General features: G+C 51.3%; 2 protein-coding genes across 6 annotated transcripts in view; both read right to left on the bottom strand.

The window, feature by feature from the left end:
• The window catches only part of INPP5A (inositol polyphosphate-5-phosphatase A), a 216879-nt gene extending 212710 nt beyond the window's left edge, over positions 1 to 4169 (bottom strand). Inside the window, exon 1 of the mRNA XM_025397606.1 lies at positions 3780 to 4169. Within this exon, the coding sequence (XP_025253391.1) occupies positions 3780 to 3854 (75 nt within the window). The 5' untranslated portion in view covers positions 3855 to 4169. The remainder of the gene's footprint in view (positions 1 to 3779) is intronic.
• LOC112631999 (WW domain-binding protein 2) lies at positions 966 to 16215 on the bottom strand. 5 transcript variants are annotated; one of them, XM_025397608.1, is made up of 2 exons: positions 15386 to 16215; positions 966 to 992 (listed from the first exon to the last, which is right to left on the bottom strand). In XM_025397608.1, exon 1 carries the CDS (start codon positions 16187 to 16189, stop codon positions 15404 to 15406), a length of 786 nt encoding a protein of 261 aa, XP_025253393.1. In that variant the 5' UTR covers positions 16190 to 16215; the 3' UTR covers positions 966 to 992; positions 15386 to 15403. The 5 variants fall into 5 exon arrangements, 4 of the variants coding, with proteins under 4 accessions (XP_025253393.1, XP_025253392.1, XP_025253395.1 ...); XM_025397607.1 differs by lacking the exon at positions 966 to 992 and adding an exon at positions 14372 to 14705 and having other exon boundaries at positions 15408 to 16215; XM_025397610.1 differs by lacking the exon at positions 966 to 992 and having other exon boundaries at positions 14372 to 15655; positions 15779 to 16202.
• Between the last annotated feature and the right edge of the window lie 1033 nt (positions 16216 to 17248).

Below are 17248 nucleotides of genomic sequence, written 5' to 3'. Positions count from 1 at the left end.
TATGGACCCCGGTCACTTCTTTCCAAGCAAACGAGTAGTGACAGCAGGAGTCCAATTCAGGAATTAAAGACCAGCTGCAGGGCTCACTGAGGGCGGTCTGGCAGTCCGTATAATAAGCCTGGGAAAGTCCTAGGCACCCCAGCCACCTGGCCAGAGACAGGGGTGCCCATGACAGTTTGGGAAGGGAGGACTGGGCTGAGGAGGCCTTTTCACAGGTTGACTAGGTCAAAACTATTTCCATAATACTACAAAATGACTCCTCTTTCCATTCTCCTTGTCTCCTAGGGAAGAATGGCCAACACCTGAGGGGGTGCCTGTGCTGTGGGATGATGTCATCGCTCTGCCAGCTAGCGCAGCGAGCTACGTATTCTCATGCAGTCTCAGCTCCCAATATGGGACGCACTGGTAGTTCAACAAGAACTCTTTCGGGTCCTCCATAATTTCTAGGAACGTGAGGGATAAGGGCTTGGGGACCGGTACACTGTAAGGCATTTACCGCAACACTGTCTGCTGAGGGTCAGAAGCAACCACAGTGGGGACAGCCCCGCAGCCCACAGCACAGCCACTCTGGGGCCACAAAGATGGAGTAACGACAAGCAAACAGGAGCTGCCGAGCAAGACTCTGTGTGGATCCCAGGATGCTACACACCACAGCTGAAGTTTATGCACACATTAAGTTTTAAGAGGGGTTACCTCTGTACCAGGGACAGTGGCTCACACCTGTAATCCCAGCACTTTGGGAAGCCAAGGCAGGCAGATTGCTTGGGCCCAGGAGTTCGAGACCAGCCTGGACAACATGGCAAAACCTGGTATCTACAAAAATTAGGCATGGCGGCGCACGCCTGTAGTCCCAGCTACTCAGGACGCTGAGGTTCACCTGAGTCAGGGAGGTCGAGGCTGCAGTGAGTTATGACTGCACCACTACAGCACTCTAGCCTGGGTGACAGAATGAGACCCTGTCTTAGAAAAAAAAAGGGGGGGGAGGAGGAGGGGCCTTATGAGGGGAGACTTTCAAAACTGCAAAAGCAAAAGCAAACCACCTGTCACTTGTGCACAAAAGGAAAACAGAGTCCGTCACAGGCTGGGACATCTGCTTCAGATTCAAACACCTTCCTCCTCGGAAGCGTGACCAGCTCCAGCTCTAGTCACAGGCGAGCCTGGCTTCCAACACGATGAGACTGGATAAGACAGATTCCTTCACAGCCTGAGCACTGCCTGAAGGGTGTGTTCGTCAGCACGGGACGGGCTGCACAAAGGCAAACAGCATCACGAAGCAGGTCCCCTGAAATCCAGGACAAACCAAGCAACCAAAACCTCCTTCACTCATGAATTCCCTTCCACCAGCCAGGTTTCTGGCCCACAAGTACCACACCCCAAAGCTCCACCAAGGAAGGGGGCCTGGGAATACGAGTGCCTGGCTGGTTTCCACTGAAGGAGGCTGGGTCTGGCCCCCAGGGACTGACCTGCACACATTAAGAAATCTTCGGACACAGACAGATACATTTCCATTCAGCCCTGAAATCACAACGCACCTTTCAGAATTAACCTATGTGCTGTTGACCAAAACAAATGTTCCTTCTAAACATAAACATAATGCAAAATTCCACATAGCCTTTAAGAAAAATGAAAATTCAGAGAAACTATGTTGCTAAACAAAAGTGAATTAAGTTACCCAATTTAATATCAACAGAGATAAATATATGTGTACAATTGAAACACAACAAAAATGCTAGAACTCAGAATCAAAGATTACTGGAAAGAATGTCTGCACAGAAAAACTCTTTTCCCATTGAGACTAAAATGCCCCACCATGCTTAATGCTCCTGACATTTCTGAGGCTTTGAAGCCGCAGCTAACGGATCTGAATCATCTGAACAAACCATGCTACAGTGACATGTTACTGGAAAGCCTAGAATAGAATGCCAAATATACAGACACACACCCATGCCAGGCACTTTTGCAGAAAATGATCAAACATAAACCTAGATGAAGTTGTCCATAACAAAGTGTGAGGGAAAGCAGTTCATCCCCAGCAGGTCAGTATAATACATGGGCACCTGGAAGTTAAAATAAGAAAAACAGAAAAGCAGCACCTTTTGTTAATAAAAACCAAACCTAGCCTGTGCATGAACTGAGCTTCATCAAACACTTCACCCATGCTTGCTGCCAGCAAAGACACAAGACCTCCTCCTGAAATGGAAACCACGCGTGCATCAGTGGCACACATCCGTCATAAAGCTGGTGCAGCGCCCCACTGTTCACCTAGGGAGGGAGGGAGGGAGCATCCGTGGCTCCACGGCCTCCATCTGGGCCACTTGGAGCCGCACTCTGCTTTATTTGGGTTGGCAGCACGAGTACCAACAGCAGGGTGGCACCGTGGCTGAAACGCCGAACTAGGTCAGCCTGGCCTGCCTCTGGGGAGCTCCCAGTGCGCCCTAAGCCTCAGCTCCCTGGTCTCTCCAGAGACGGGGGTGCCCCAGGATCCTGGGTGGGACTGAGGCTTGGGTGGGAGGAGCCCTAGAAGGTAAAGGCCATAGGCAATCAGCATCCCCTTTCTGCCCCTAAAGAGCTTCTCAGCATCTTTTTCTTCAATAAATAAAAAATATAAAGTCCTATAGGGCTGTCAACAGACTTCCCTTATTTAAGAACTAAAGAGACACTAAGTGGCAGGGTTAAATGAGGGCACCCTATCCTCTGGCCTTGCAGGGACCGACGGACAGTGAGGCCGGCACCCAGGCATACAGGAGCTGGGGCTGACAGCCAGCGAGGAGGGCCTAGGCTCAGAGGACAGGGACCAGGGGTGGGAGTCAAGGGTTAGGGTTTGGGAAGCAGGCTCAAGGCCCAGGCTTAAAGATCAGGATTCAGGATTCAGGATTCAGGGGCAGGAGCGTTTTGGAGAAAGGGGCCAAGGATGGGATCTAGGAACCAGAGTTAGGGGCAGGGTTCAGAATTAGGTTTGTGGCCTGACTCTGGAACCAGGGTTCCAGGTTCAGGGGTTGAGGACAGGGGTTCAGGGCCATAAGCTGGGGCCTGAGCTTGAAATTCAGGGTTCAGAGTCAGGCTAGATTGGCTTTAGGGGCAAGGACCACAGTATGAAGGCTGGGATTCTTGGGCTAGAATTCAGGGTTTGGGGAACAGGGACAGGAGGCTGGGGCCACAGCCCAGTGTCAGAAGTTCCTGGGTTAGTGTCTGTGGTTGTTTCAGGGCTGGGGTCCAGGGCTCAGGGACCAGAGACAGAGGTTTGAGAGCAGGTTCTGTAACCAGGGTTCTGCAGTCAGGATTTGTGATTCCAGTGACCATGGATCTGGGGTTCAGGGCCAGGGCTGGGGATGGGCATTCCAGGGCCAGGGTTCTGAGGATTCGGAAATCAGGGCTGGGGCAGGGTTTTGTGTGCACAGACCCGGTTTCTGGGGTTTGGGTTCCAAGGACTGTTAACAGGGGATCTGACAGGGTTTTAATATTGGAGTTTCCAGGTCAGGATTTGGAAACAGGAGTTCAGAGGCAGGGTCCCAGGGTCAACGGTCAGCTGCTGGAGGATGGGGTTCGGGGTTCAGGGCCCAGGTCTTCAGGTCTCGGGCTTGGGGATCAAGGGGTCTGGGCTCCCAGACTTGGGAATCAGGACAAGAGTCTGGGGTCCTGGGTACAAGGATCAGAGTCTGAGGCCTCGAGGTCTGGAGGTTCAAGGTCCAGGGTCCAGGGCTTGGAGTTCGGGACCCCGGGGTCAGGGTCGGGGGTCCTGGGCTCTGGGTCGGGGCCTGCCGCCGGCGCGGGGCACTTACGTCGTCGAAGAGCGAGCCCACGTTAGCCGTGACCAGCAGCACCGCGGTGCCCGGAGCGGCCGCCTTCCCCGCCATGGTGCCCGGGCGGCGCGGGCGCAGGGCTGGGCGGCGGCGGCGGCCGCTTCCTCCGGGACCGGCCGGCCGGGGTCTTCGCGGGGCCGCGGGGCGTCAGCTGCGCCGGGGGGCGGCCCCGGGGCGCATCGCGGGCTCGGCGGGTCGGCCGGGCCTGGCCGGGGCTCCGGCCTCGCGCTCACTCGCTCGCTCGCTGCTCCGCGGCCCCGCGCCCGTCGCTCGCCGCCGCGCCTCACAGTGGCCCGCGCGCAGCCATTAGATCCGCTGGGAAAGTTCCCGCAGCCGCCGCCGACTCAGGCTGAGGGCAAGTCCCGCCCCTCGGAGCCGAGCCCAGGGCGGGGCCTGCGCGAGGCGGAGCCTGACTCGGGGTGGAGCCGGGCCTGGGGCGGGGCCCGTGCGGGGTGGAGCTAGGCCCGGGGCGGGGGCTATGCGAGGGGGCGGAGCCTCTGGGGGCGGGGCCTCAGCTGGGCTTAGGTCTGAACAGAGTGGGGCGGGGCCTGTGGGAGGGGCGTGGCCTGTGCGGAACTTGGGGCCCTCGTGGAGGCGGGGCCTGTCTCGGGGCGGGGCCTACGCGGGGGGCTCCTGTGTCCAGCGGCCTGGTACTGGCCGCTCCTCCACTGCGCTCCTGTCAGTCAGGCCCGCAAGAACGCCGCGCCCCCGCTCCGCCCCCCGCACCGCGGCTGCGCACAGACTCCGCCCTTCGCACTTCTAGGACGTCACGGTCCTGCTCCGGCCGCACCTCTTAAAGGGGCCGTGTGTTCCCGGCGCCGGCGGCGGGTGCGCGCTCTTGCGGTTCCCGGGGGACCGTCCCGCCCCCACGAGTGCGCGGCCGCAGTGGTCCAGCTGCGTACCGGGCGTGCCGGGGAGGGAAGCCCACCGGGGCGGCGGCACTCGCACCTGCAGGGGCCGGGCCACGTGCGCCCGGCTCTCCCCGCAGACGGAGCCTGGATTGTGCAGCTTCCCGGCGCGTCCACCCGGCTCCCGAGCCGCGACTTCACTCACGAGGAGCGGCTGCGGCCCAGAGAAGACAGAGGGGAGGCGGCGTCAGGCCGGGAGTCCGCGGGGCGCACCCTGACGTCCCGGAGGCCAGGCTGGTCTCAGCGCGGGGCGTGCGGGGAACCCTCGCAGGGACGAAGGGGGCTCGGCGGGGAGAGGGGCTGGTGAGGGCCCAGGAGCGTAGAGCACGGAGGGACAGCCGGCTCGGCGCGGGGCCCGGGGCAGCGATGCTGATCCTGGCCGCCGGAGGTGCCAGGGCACGGGCTGGACCCTGGGTCTGAGGCCGCGAGGACACCGCTGCCCTGAACAGGACAAGCTTGTAGACGGAGGAGGAGAACCACATTTTTCATCTTAAGCTTCTAGTAACTACATTTTTTAAAGGTAACAAGTAATAGCCAAAATTAACAATACGTTTTACTTAACGCAATAGATAAATACATCATTCAACATGTAACCAGTATTTAACAACCTCAGTGAGATTCCTTCCCAGGAAGGCTTTGCACAGGCACCTGCCTCTTGGCAGCAGCTCACAAGGCCGCTTCCACTGATCTGCAGCCCTGTGTGGCCAGTGGCCACCATGTGGAGCAGGCGCTCCAGAGGGTTTTGTGGACACAGATTTAGGGGTGGCCAGGGCCTGGCAATGGGCTCTAGCGAGGCAGTCTCCAGCTTCTGAGTAAACCGCCAAGGCAATGCCCAGTGACATCAAAAGGGGCTTGTTCTGTTCTAGGATGACACCCGCTGCCAGGGCAGCGTGAGAGGGAAGGTGCTGCAGGCTCGGGCCTCAGGCCTGCGCAGAGGCGGCATCACCAGCTTGTGTTAATACCTCCAGGGTTCCTCCTTACAGCCACACTGAGCCTGACTCCAGCAAAATCCATTTGATGTATAAACCAGTGTCTACTTTATTCAGTAGTTGCCTGCTACAGACTGAATTCTGCCACACACACACCTCCCCCAAGTTTATGGGTTGAAGCCCGAACCCCCAGTGTGACTGTATTTGGAGGTGGGCTAGCGCGGGTAACTAATGTTAAGTCTCGCAACAAGGCTGGTGTTTAACAGAAAGAGCTCAGTGCTCTCCCCACTCTTACATGTGCAAAAGAAGCAGCAGTGTGAGTGAACAGTGGGAAGTTTCACCCCAACCAGCCACAAACCCCGCACCAGAAACCCAACGCTGTTGGAACTTGATCTTGAACTTCCAGCCTGCAGAACTGTAAGAAGTAAAAGTCGTTTCAGCCTCCCAGGCTGTGATATTTCACTACAGCAGCCGAAGCTGACTGACGTAGTGTCTTATTTTTCTTTTTAACAAAATCAGCACATGCCAAGGGTACCCTTAGTAGAAACCAAATGTGGGGGTGTCACTGATCCCTGGAACGTGCTTTCTGAGAAGGGACATTGCCTTTTCACCTCTCCCCACAGGCTGTGCCCTCACACCCTGCTGAGGCGGCATTCCCCCATCCCCTGTGCCCTCCCTGCTCCCTCCTCCTCTCCTCACCAGCCAGCTCCTGCCATGCCTGGACGTTGGCCTCTGTCCTTCTTCCAGGCAGACACCTCCTCTTTCCCATGCACCCCTCACCTACCACCGGTTCAGCCCCTCACAATTCTCCTGCCTCCTGTATCCCGTGCTCATTACCAGAGCCTCCAGAACCCAAGGGGGTGTGGCCTGGACCTCCCACTTCTGCATCCACTGCCCTGGGCGTAGCCTGGATGTTCTCATCAGCAATGACCACACCAAGCCTGAATCCAGGCGCCTTGCCCTCCCCACCACCTCCTCTCCTTCGGTTTCACTTCTGTGGAGCCTCATGGAAACCTACAGCCCATGCTGCTCCCATGCCTTCATTAGCCACCCCCCTAGCAGCCACACATGTGCACACCCACACAGAAACACATGCACATGCATGCACTTGCATGCACATGAACGTGCACACGTGCACACACAACCACGCATGTGCACACCTCTTTTTCCTGCCTTACTCTGCTTCTCTTTGAGGGTAGAGTCACTTTGTGCACCTACTCCCTCCCCTCTCCCTGCCCCCCTGCCCCCCACCCCCACACTCACCCAGCTGGCCACCAGGACTGATTTACTTGCTTACAGTGAACCTGCACCTAAATTACAGAAAACTAAATTGGGGGGAAAACTAGAGAATACCTTATTCCCATGCCCCTGGCGTCTCCCAGGTCTCAAGCACACCCACGCTGAGCACTGGGCCTCCTGGCGCTGCGCATGTGCACTTCACCACTCCAGGAGGCCACTGCAACCTTCCCCTTCTCTAACCACCAACCACCCTCCCTGGAAGACACGTTTGCCCTTTGTTGAGGAAGGATTTGCAGTCCGGGATTTTCCCACTATCAACCTAAATAACAGAGAGAGACTCTCTAGAAGAAAATGAGGTTTACTCGGGAACATTCATTGCAATAGAATACATGTGCCATCGCATTTGGGTGTGGGTCAAGGAAGGTAAAGGAAGACAAAGATATTCAAAGGAAACAGGAGGATTGCATCATTGTTTTGAATCAATGATCCTTGGCTACAAGGATCGCCAGGAAGGATGGTGCCAGTCTGAGGCTGGATAGGCAGCTGCTGGGCAGATGTCCTCCCATAAGTGTTTGTGTGTGTAAGGTGTGATGATCTTCGTGCACGGCTGTGATTTTTGCAGTCTTTTGTGATCATTCTTGCTATCAAGCATGTCTGCATGAGAACCCTCCCTTCATGCCCTTCCACGGTCTATATGTATATGTCGGGGTTTTTAATACCAGTGACTCCATTTGGATTCTGACAGTGTTCACGCCACTAAGTCGACACGCCCAGCATCTGGTGTCTGTCCTGCATGTCTCCATGCTGCTGCATGGAATGAGGTGCCTGTCCCCGCCCAAGGCCACCCCCTCCTGGGTCACACTGGCAGTTCACAAGCATGCTGCGGTCTCTCAGATCTCTGGAAGCCTCCAGCCTATGCCCCTCCATTTTCCTCCCCTCTCTCTGCTCTCCTTGCTGAAAATCTTGTCCTAAAAGTCTGCCCATCTCTACCCTGCATGCCAATGGACCACTCTTTTCCAGGCCCTCGAATTGTGCTTCTCATGCACACACCCCATGGCGCATCCTAATTCAAGGGCCAGCCCCCCAAGGCCTGATCGCAGCTGACCTTCTGATATGGTTGACCACTGGCTCCCTCCTGGAAGCGAGCTTGGCCCTGGCGTTTGTTTTATTCCTGCTCTTCCCTCCCACCTGCGCTGACCACCCCCAGTCTCCTCTGCTGGCTCCCTTCGTGTTCACCCAAGTTCTGGGGCCCTGGGGTCCTGGGTGTGCCCTTCCTGTGTTCACTTTCTCCCAGCTGACCTCGCTGGGCTCTCACCTTAGATCACATCGGCATGCTGACTGCTGCATGGGTATGGCAGACCTGTCACTGTGCCTGGGGCCCAGCTCTCCTGTGTTCAGAAAGACATTGGCCACTTGTATCACCTGTGTTAAAAGCCACACTCATGAAACCAGGTGAGAGGGAGGATGCCTCTCCCTTGTGTGCCCTTCTTCACTCTTGAAATATTGCCCCGTGTCTTTGCTCCTTTGCCAAAATAATAATAGTAATGAGTTTCCTAAAGCCCTGCTTACCCGGCTGAAGGAGATCCTGGGCCCACCTAGTCTGCAAGGGGCAGAGACGGAGGTGGGGAGCAGAGTCTGCCCGATTTTCCTCCTCCTACCATGGATGAATTCCTCAGCAGCTGCCAACCCTCTTCAACCTGGTCAACCACTTGGCACAATTCTCTTGGTCTCCCAGGAGGGAAATTCGGCCCAAGTCTATTAAACAACTATATGTTGTGAGCTTTTTAAAAAGGACAGCACTAAATATTGCATTGTCACTTAGTTTAAGACAGTAACCAGTTTGCTTATGGATTCATAGTTATCAGAGGCTTCCAGCCCGCATCCCTCATGTATGTCCACAGCACATTCAGAAGGTGCCCCGTGGCATGTTTGTGTCTAGCATTGCACAGCCGTGAAGTGCGTTTCAATCATCTAATAATCATCGATCTTCAATACTCCTGCCAGGTGGGTCAACCTTACTCCATTCCATATAAAAACACTGAGGTTAAGTGACTCACTCAAGATAATTGTCTGCAGACAAAGCATGGCTACATGCACAGTGAAAGGAATCCAGGGCTCTATCCTCTTTGGGAGGGGCTAGACCTGGTCACTTTAGGCAGAGGTATGTAGCCATTAGTAAGCTCTGAGGCACCCAGAATTCATGTAGAATGGGAGCTGATGAATTATGGGGACACTTTCCTCATTAATCAGCTTAGTAACAGTTATCATTTTTCAGGAAGGAATTGTGTATGAGGGGTTTACATTTCCTATTTCTAATCCTTACAGTGGTCTTACAAGGTGTGTATGTCTGTTTTACATATAAGGAAACCAAGGCTGTAGAATTAAGAAGCTTACCAACCTCACACAGCCTCTAGGATACCTAGCCAAGAACAGAGCCCAACTAGGACTCCAAGCCAGCTGGCCCAGGCAGCACCATGCAGCTTAACCTCCGTGCACGCATGCATTCATTCAATTTATTTAATGCATTCTCTGTGCTATGCACTATTCTAGACACCAGGGATGAGATGGTGAAAAACAAGACAGAAAAAGACACTGTCCTCAAGAAGCTGCGATTCCAGCAGCAGGAGCAGGCTCGAAGCAGGTGCAGGGTCATTCAGATCACGTGACATCATGCCAGCCTCCTGCACGTTTCTTTGTAAAGGTCACATGCTCGTCGTAGCATGATGAGCCTTGAAACTTTTCAGTATAAAAGCCATCTGCTCAACATTTTAAAACTACAGAGCAGGATACAGAGTATTCAAGGAAGAATGCTCACTCACAATTTCACTCCAAATAAGCCAAGCACTGTCACTGTTTTGATAATATTTCTGTCGAGTTTTGTTTATGCTTAGCTTTATAGTGAGCACTCTGATCATTCCATATACACAGTTTTGATGCCTTTAAAAAAGCCAACATTAGAACATAAATCCTTTCTGATTCAACTGAAAACTCTAAATGTTTTTTTTTTTTTTTTTTTTTTTTTTTTTGAGACGGAGTCTTGCTCTGTCTCCCGGGCTGGAGTTGCAGTGGCCGGATCTCAGCTCACTGCAAGCTCCGCCTCCCGGGTTCACGCCATTCTCCTGCCTCAGCCTCCCGAGTAGCTGGGACTACAGGCGCCGCCACCTCGCCCGGCTAGTTTTTTGTATTTTTTAGTAGAGACGGGGTTTCACCATGTTCACCAGGATGGTCTCGATCTCCTGACCTCGTGATCCACCCGTCTCGGCCTCCCAAAGTGCTGGGATTACAGGCTTGAGCCATCGCGCCCGGCCAACTCTAAATGTTTTTAATGCCAATGTAATAGTCACCTGATAGACACGGTGATTTACCTAACTGATGACACCATATTGTTGTAGGTTAAGGTTGTTTTCAATGCTGCGTGATTAGAAAAATGGCAGGATGAACATCTTTGGACTTAAGCATTTTCAGTTCTTAGGATTCTTTTCTCAGTATAGTTTCCAATAATTAAAATGTTATAAAGGGTACAAATAAAGAGCACGAAAACACAAAATGTGTAAGATGCAGATAAAGCAGTGCTTAGAGGAAAATATATAGCTTTAAATGCCTATTTCAGAGGAGAAGAAAAAATGTAAAAATCAATGTCCTACAATTCCAAATTAATAAGCTAGAAAAAGCAAATTAAACCCAAACTCACTATAAAAGAGGAAATAAGAAAGATAAGAGTGTAATCAATGAAACAGGAAGCAAACAAGACAGGAAATAAATAAAACCTAAAACCTGGTTGTTTAAAATAATAAAATTAATAAACCAGGTCAGGCACAGTGGCTTCAGCCTGTAATCCCAGCACTTTGGGAGGTCAAGGCAGGCAGATCACTTAATCCCAGGAGTCTGAGACCAGCCTGAGCAACATGACAAAACCCTGTCTCTACAAAGAATACAAAAATTTGGCCTGGTGGCATGTGCTTGAGTAAGCCAGCTACTCAGGAGGCTGAGGTGGGAGGATCGCCTGAGTCTAGGAGGTAGAGGCTGCAGTGAGCCATGATTGTGCCATAGTCTGGGAGGTAGAGGCTGCAGTGAGCCATGATTGTGCCACTGCTCTTCAGCCTGGGCCACAAAGTGAGACCCTGTCTCAAAAAAAAAAATTAAATCAATGAACCAAACCAGTATCTAGAATGATGAGGGTGATGCAGAAAGGCAGAAACAGAGACATAAGTTACTAATATGTGTAAGGAATGAGAAAGGAGACATTACTACAGACCCTACACACTTTAAAAGGTAGTAAGAGAATAAAAAACTATGTGTCAACACACCAACAATTTAGATGAGATGGACCAATTTCTTGAAAGACACAAACTACAAAAACTCATTCAAGAAGAAAAGCTGCTCTGAATAGCACTCTATTAAAAATTTTGAATCTATGATTTAAAATCTTCTCACAGGGAAAATCCTAGGCCCAGATGGCTCCAATGATGAATTCTGTCAGACATTTGAGGAATAAATAGTAACAATTCTAGACAAACCCTTCCAGAGCAATAAGGGGAGGAGTAGACTATTTCCCATTCAGTCAGTGAAGTTAGATTTCTCTAATCCCAAAATTAGACAAAGACAATACAAGAAATGTAAACACCAGTATACTTCATGAACACCACCGCCAAATTCCTCAGGAAAATATTGGTAAATCTTGTCAATATGCAAAAAGGGTAATGCATCATGCCCAAGTAGGTTTTATCCAAGGAAGATAAGATGGGATTGAGATCTGAAAATCAATTTAATACACCCTATTAATAGATTAAGAAAAAAATATGATCAGATCAATAGATATAGAAAGGCAGTTGACAAAATTCAATATCCTCTTATAAGAAACACTCTTCATGAACTAAAAATAAAGGAGATTTCTTAAATCTGATGAAATGCATCTATTGGAAAATTACAGATAACACAGTTAGTGCTGAAAGATTCAACACTTGCCCCCAAGGTTGCGAACAAGGCAAGGATGTCTGTGCTCACCCCTTCTATTCTACTTGACATTGTACTAAGGTCCCAGTCTGTAGAATAAAATAAGAGAAAGAAATAAAAGTCATACAGATTGGAAAGGAAAAAATAAAACTGCCTTTGTTTTCAGGTAACGGGATGATCTGCATAGACTATCCTAAGAGACCTGCAAAACATACGTACTACTAGATAAGTGAATTTAACAAGGTCATGGGGTACAAATCAATATTTTTTAAATGTATTGTTGTATGTTATAAATGAACACTGGAAAATAAAATTTATAATTGCATAAAATTTTAAATATCTAGGAATAAGTGTAATATAAGATATACGAGACTTTTACAAAATCTACAGAACATGGCAGGTTAAAACGTAAGTATCTAAGTAAATGGAGATAAACCATGTTCACGGATTGCAAGACAGTCATGTTAAGATGTCAGTTTTCCTCAGTTGATCTATAGGTTTAACATAATCTCGGCTTCCTCCTCCTCCTTCTCCTCCTCCTTCTTTTTCTTTAGAAATGACAGCTAAAATGTAGATGGAAATGGAAAGGTCCTAGAATAGCTAAAAGAGTTTCAAAAAAGAACAAAGGTGAGATAAACTACCTGATTTCAGAACTTATACAGCTGCAGTTGAGATGGCTTGTGCTGGCATAATGGTAGGTGCACACGCAGATCAATGGAACAGAATAGAGAAGCCAAAAGCAGATCAAGCTGATTTCAACAAAGGTTTCAGTTTGGTGGGAAAAGAGCAGTCTTAACAAATGGTGCTGGGGTCACTGTATACCCATATGGAACAAAGTGAACCTTGACATACCCCAAATTCACAAAAATTAGCTGGGTTTGGTGGTTCCAGACCAGCTTGGGCAACATGGACTTTGTCCCCCAAAAATAAAATTAACTAAAAACGGATCATAGTCCCAAACACAAAAGCTAAAGCTGAAAATCTAGAAACATATGAGAATATTTTTGAGACTTTTGGGCAGGCAAAGATTTGTTAGAGAAGACATCAGAAAACACCATAAAAGAAAAAAATGAATAAACTGCACTTCATCAAAATTTCAAAACTGTACTCTTTGAAAAACACCATTAATAGACCAGGCACAGTGGCTCACACCTGTAATCCCAGCACTTTGGGAGACCTAGGCAGGCAGATCCCCTGAGGTCAGGAGTTCGACACCAGCCTGGCCAACATAGAGAAACCCCGTCTCTACTAAAAATACAAAATTAACTGGGCATGGTGGCGGACGCCTGTAATCCCAGCTACTTGGGAGGCTGTGGCAGGAGAATCTCTTGAACCCATTAGGCAGAGGCTGTAGTGAGCTGAGACCACGCCATTGCACTCCAGCCTGGGTAACAAGAGCAAGACTCCATCTCAAAAAAAAAGATAAACACCATTAATAAAATAAAGGCAAACCAAGAGCTACACTTTTCTTTTTCTCCAATGTTCATCAAAAGATTGGAGAGAAGAAAGAATTGTGGTTGACAGACAGCCACTCAGCAAGTGAACATTCCCGTCTGAGCTCCTCCTCTTGTCCTATCAGTGGCAGCATTAGATTCTTATAGGAGTTCAAAGACTATTGTTAACTGCACATGGGAGGGATCTAGGTTGCACGCTCCTTATGAGAATCTAATGCCTGATGATCTGTCACTGTCTCCCATCCCCCCAGATGAGACGGTCTAGTTGCAGGAAAACAAGCTCAGGGCTCCCACTGATTCTACATGATGGTGAGTTGTAGAATTATTTCATTATATATTACAATGCAATAATAATGGAAATAAAGGGCATAATAAATGTAATGCACTTGGATCATCCTGAAACCAACCCCACTTTCCCCTGGGGAAAAATTGTTTGACACAAAACCAGTCCCTGGTGCCAAACAGGTTGGCTGCTCTAGAGACACAAGGTGGATCAGCCGTTGGCAGGCCGGGTCAGGGAAGGAGCAAAGAGCACGAGGGAAGAAAATATCCTGTTTCTTGACTGCAGTGGTGGTGACACGGTGTATACATTTGTCAGAATTCACGGAATGTCCACTGAACACAGGTGCATTTGATCATACGAAAACCATACCTCTGAAAAGTTGATCTTAAACATTTGAGGGCCAGGCATGGTGGCTCACGCCTGTAATCCCAGCGCCTTGGGAGGCCAAGGCAGGCAGATCACCTGAGATCGGGAGTTCGAGACCAGCCTGACCAACATGGAGAAACCCCATCTCTACAAAAAATACAAAATTAGCCGGGCGTGGTGGTGCATGCATTTAATCCCAGCTGCTCGGGAGGCTGAGGCAGGAGAATCGCTTGAACCGGTGGGAGGGGGCCGGCGGTGGGGGGTGCGGAGGTTGCAGTGAGCCAAGATGGCACCATTACACTCTAGCCTGGGTGACAGAGCAAGACTCTGTCTCAAAAATAACATAAAATAAATTTGAAAAAAGAAATGATTACATCTACAATTCTTACATATAATAATGTAAATCGAAATCTTCTTTTTTTTTTTTTTTTTTAAGGGTCCAGTTATTTATTTTTACTATTTCACATTTTCAGCAAACAAATCAAGGTGCAAACAGGGTTTATTTCACATTAATATATTAACTGGATTTTTTGTCAAATAAATAGGGAATTCTCTTTAGATAACCATCTCCTCACTTCATGGCCAGTCCAGGAACAAACAAGAGCGAATGTTAGCGCATCCAGGGGCACGAAGCTTAAGGGGAAGAAGCAGGCTGGGGGGCTAGTGGCAGGTCCCGGCCGGCACGAAGGGTCAGCGGCCCTTGTTTCCAGCCCCACCCAGCAGCCCAAAAGTGGACAGACATGCATTCTCTGGTTCCAGTCAGGAAGCTCCTTCTAGAGGGAAGTGAGAGGTGAGGGAAAGCAAATTCCAGAAACACCAGCGAAAGGCAGAAGCACTTCCTCCCAGCCTCGGCGGCCCTGCCCCGACGCCACCCAAGCCCTGGAAGCTCATTTTACAGCTTCAAAAGTCACACGGGGTGGCAACAGCATGACTCAGGACAAGGAAGGGAAAGGACAGTGGCAGGGCTGCAGCTGGACCCTGGCTGAGTGGAATGCAGACACGGTGGCCTTCTGAGACCAGCATAGACCAGTGGAGGGAATGTGAGCAGGGCCTGGCAGGGCCGGGGAAGACACCTGGCTGGTCTGAAGTGGCTCATGAGGCTGAGTGTAGCAGTGGCTGCCAGACTGAGGGAGCTGGACTGCGGTGGAGGAGGTGGCCAGAGAGTCCCTTCGAGGGGAGAAGCTGAGAGTGAAACAGGAACAGGGGATGCCCCGTGCTCCCAGGAGAGCCCCAGACAGTGAGTGAGGCACACTGGGCAGCGTTGTGGGCTCTGGGCTGGCATGGGAAGCTGGGCGGCACCTCTCCTGAGGCCGGGGGCCCTAATGTCCCACAATGCTAGTTCCTGGTAATTGTTTATGATCAGACCCGGAGGGAGAACAAGGCGCCCCCTCCCCTCCCCCAGCCCCAGTGCAGCCCCAATGGGAGGGGTAGGGGACAGAGATAAGGGTGGGAGGCAGGGAGGCAGGAGGGCCTACTGGGTCTTCTTATCTTCCGGTGGGTAGTAGGGAGGTGGTGGCGGCTGGCTCGTGGGCATGTAGACGTTGTGAGGGTTGCCTGGGTTGTAGTAGGCGCTGGCGGCTGCTTCTGCGGCCTTGGCTTCGGCTGCAGGAGTGGAGGGGACATCGGGGCCGCTGACCGGAGGTTCCATGGGCCCAGGATAGGGCGGTGGTGGGGGCTGCACGTATCCCATGGCCCCGTCCATCATGGGGGGTCCTGGATAGAACTCAGGCGGGGGCGGTGGATAGGGGTAGCCAGGAGGGCAGGGGTACATTCCATTGGCGACTGGCGGGGGATAGACATAGGCCCCGCTGGGCATGTAAGAGTAGCCATAGGCTCCAGTGGGGACTTCACCTCTGGAGGCTTGAGATGCCACCTGGAGCATCCGCTGTCCAAACTCAATGGCGCCCCCTGCCGTGAAAGTCAACTTGTAGGAAGCAGAGCCTTCCCAGCCACCTCCCGCTTCCGCCTTCACTGTTCCCTTGATGTAGTTTGCACCAAATACGGGCTGCTTGATCTCACAGTCTTTCATGAGATAAAATGGCATCATGAAGGACTGCATGGCATCCTTGCCCTTGGACAGAAAGATGACCCGGTAAGGGGTAAGGTAGACGGTGCCTTTCTTGGTCCCTTTGAAGGCTTCTGGCACGTTCTTCATGTCATTGAATGTGAGTTCCACATGATCATAGGACATTAGGATGCTCTCGGTGTTGTTGACGATCACTCCGCCGCCCTCCGAGTGATTCTTGTTGAGCGCCATAGTCTCTCCGACAGGGGTCGTAAATCGAAATCTTCTAAACACAGAAAGTTGCTTTATTTGTTGACATAACCTGAAGTGAGGAAAAATCGTGTCTCTGCGCCTGCACTGAGCATGGTTATCCACGTGTGCTGCTTTGGAAACATCGAAACGTTTGGACGTACGCGCTGCCGAGGCTGCGTAACAGGTGGGATATGCAAGCTACCCTCTTTCTAAAATCCAAAGGGAAGAAAAACTGAATTCTGAATTACATCTGACCCCAAGATGTCAGACAAGGGATTGTTGAGCAATATCTCAGAAAACAGCTGCTTTCAGACCCACACATCTCATTCTTTAGAGAAATCACTCCAAGGGTTACACAACTGGAAACACAATAGCAAGGGGCTGCAGCTGCTTCTCTGGTTCCTGTGCAGATTGGACACATTTGTTTCGTCGTCATCCTAGAACCTGCAGACACGGGGCATCTTGGGGGAGGAGCCCGGAGAAGGACCTGGCACAGTAGAACGGAGTGACCCCCAGGTCCCTGGCATCCCCACCGAGGAGCAGCCCTGCACACAGGGCAACAGCAACGGCAGCTCACGTCTTGCCTCCCTGCTCCGCCAAATGAAACGTGATCTTCCTCGGAAGCGAACCACGAGTCAGGGGCTCTGTGCACATCTATGCACGTTTCAAAAGTCCCGACAGTGAGAAAGTGAAGCCCCTGGGGAGGCACCAGCAGCAGGCTGGACCCTCAGTTTCTGCAGGGTTCCCTCTCTGCCCTCATAGGACCCCCACAGCTCTTCCTTTTGGTTGGTTCTTGGTCAGCACCATAAAATCAATGGCCATCTTTGCCCCCAACAGGTTTGAGGCCGCCCCTGGCCAGCCCTGCTTTGAACCTGGGTGTCCCCAGCCAGGCACACTCACCCATGTGGTCCTGACACTTCCCATGGCCCCAGGGGTGGGCGGGGGCCAGTGTTGTCATTCCACTGGACTTTAGAGGAAAGAAACTGCGATTTTGGATTCCCCATGGCAAAAGCCATAGGTTTGCCTCTCCAGTCAGATACAGGTTCTTTTGGGTAAAGC

This window comes from Theropithecus gelada, chromosome 9, assembly GCF_003255815.1.
Source record: "Theropithecus gelada isolate Dixy chromosome 9, Tgel_1.0, whole genome shotgun sequence".
In the NCBI taxonomy this organism is placed as follows: Eukaryota; Metazoa; Chordata; class Mammalia; order Primates; family Cercopithecidae; genus Theropithecus; species Theropithecus gelada.
This window is presented reverse-complemented; position numbering and strand designations above follow the sequence as displayed.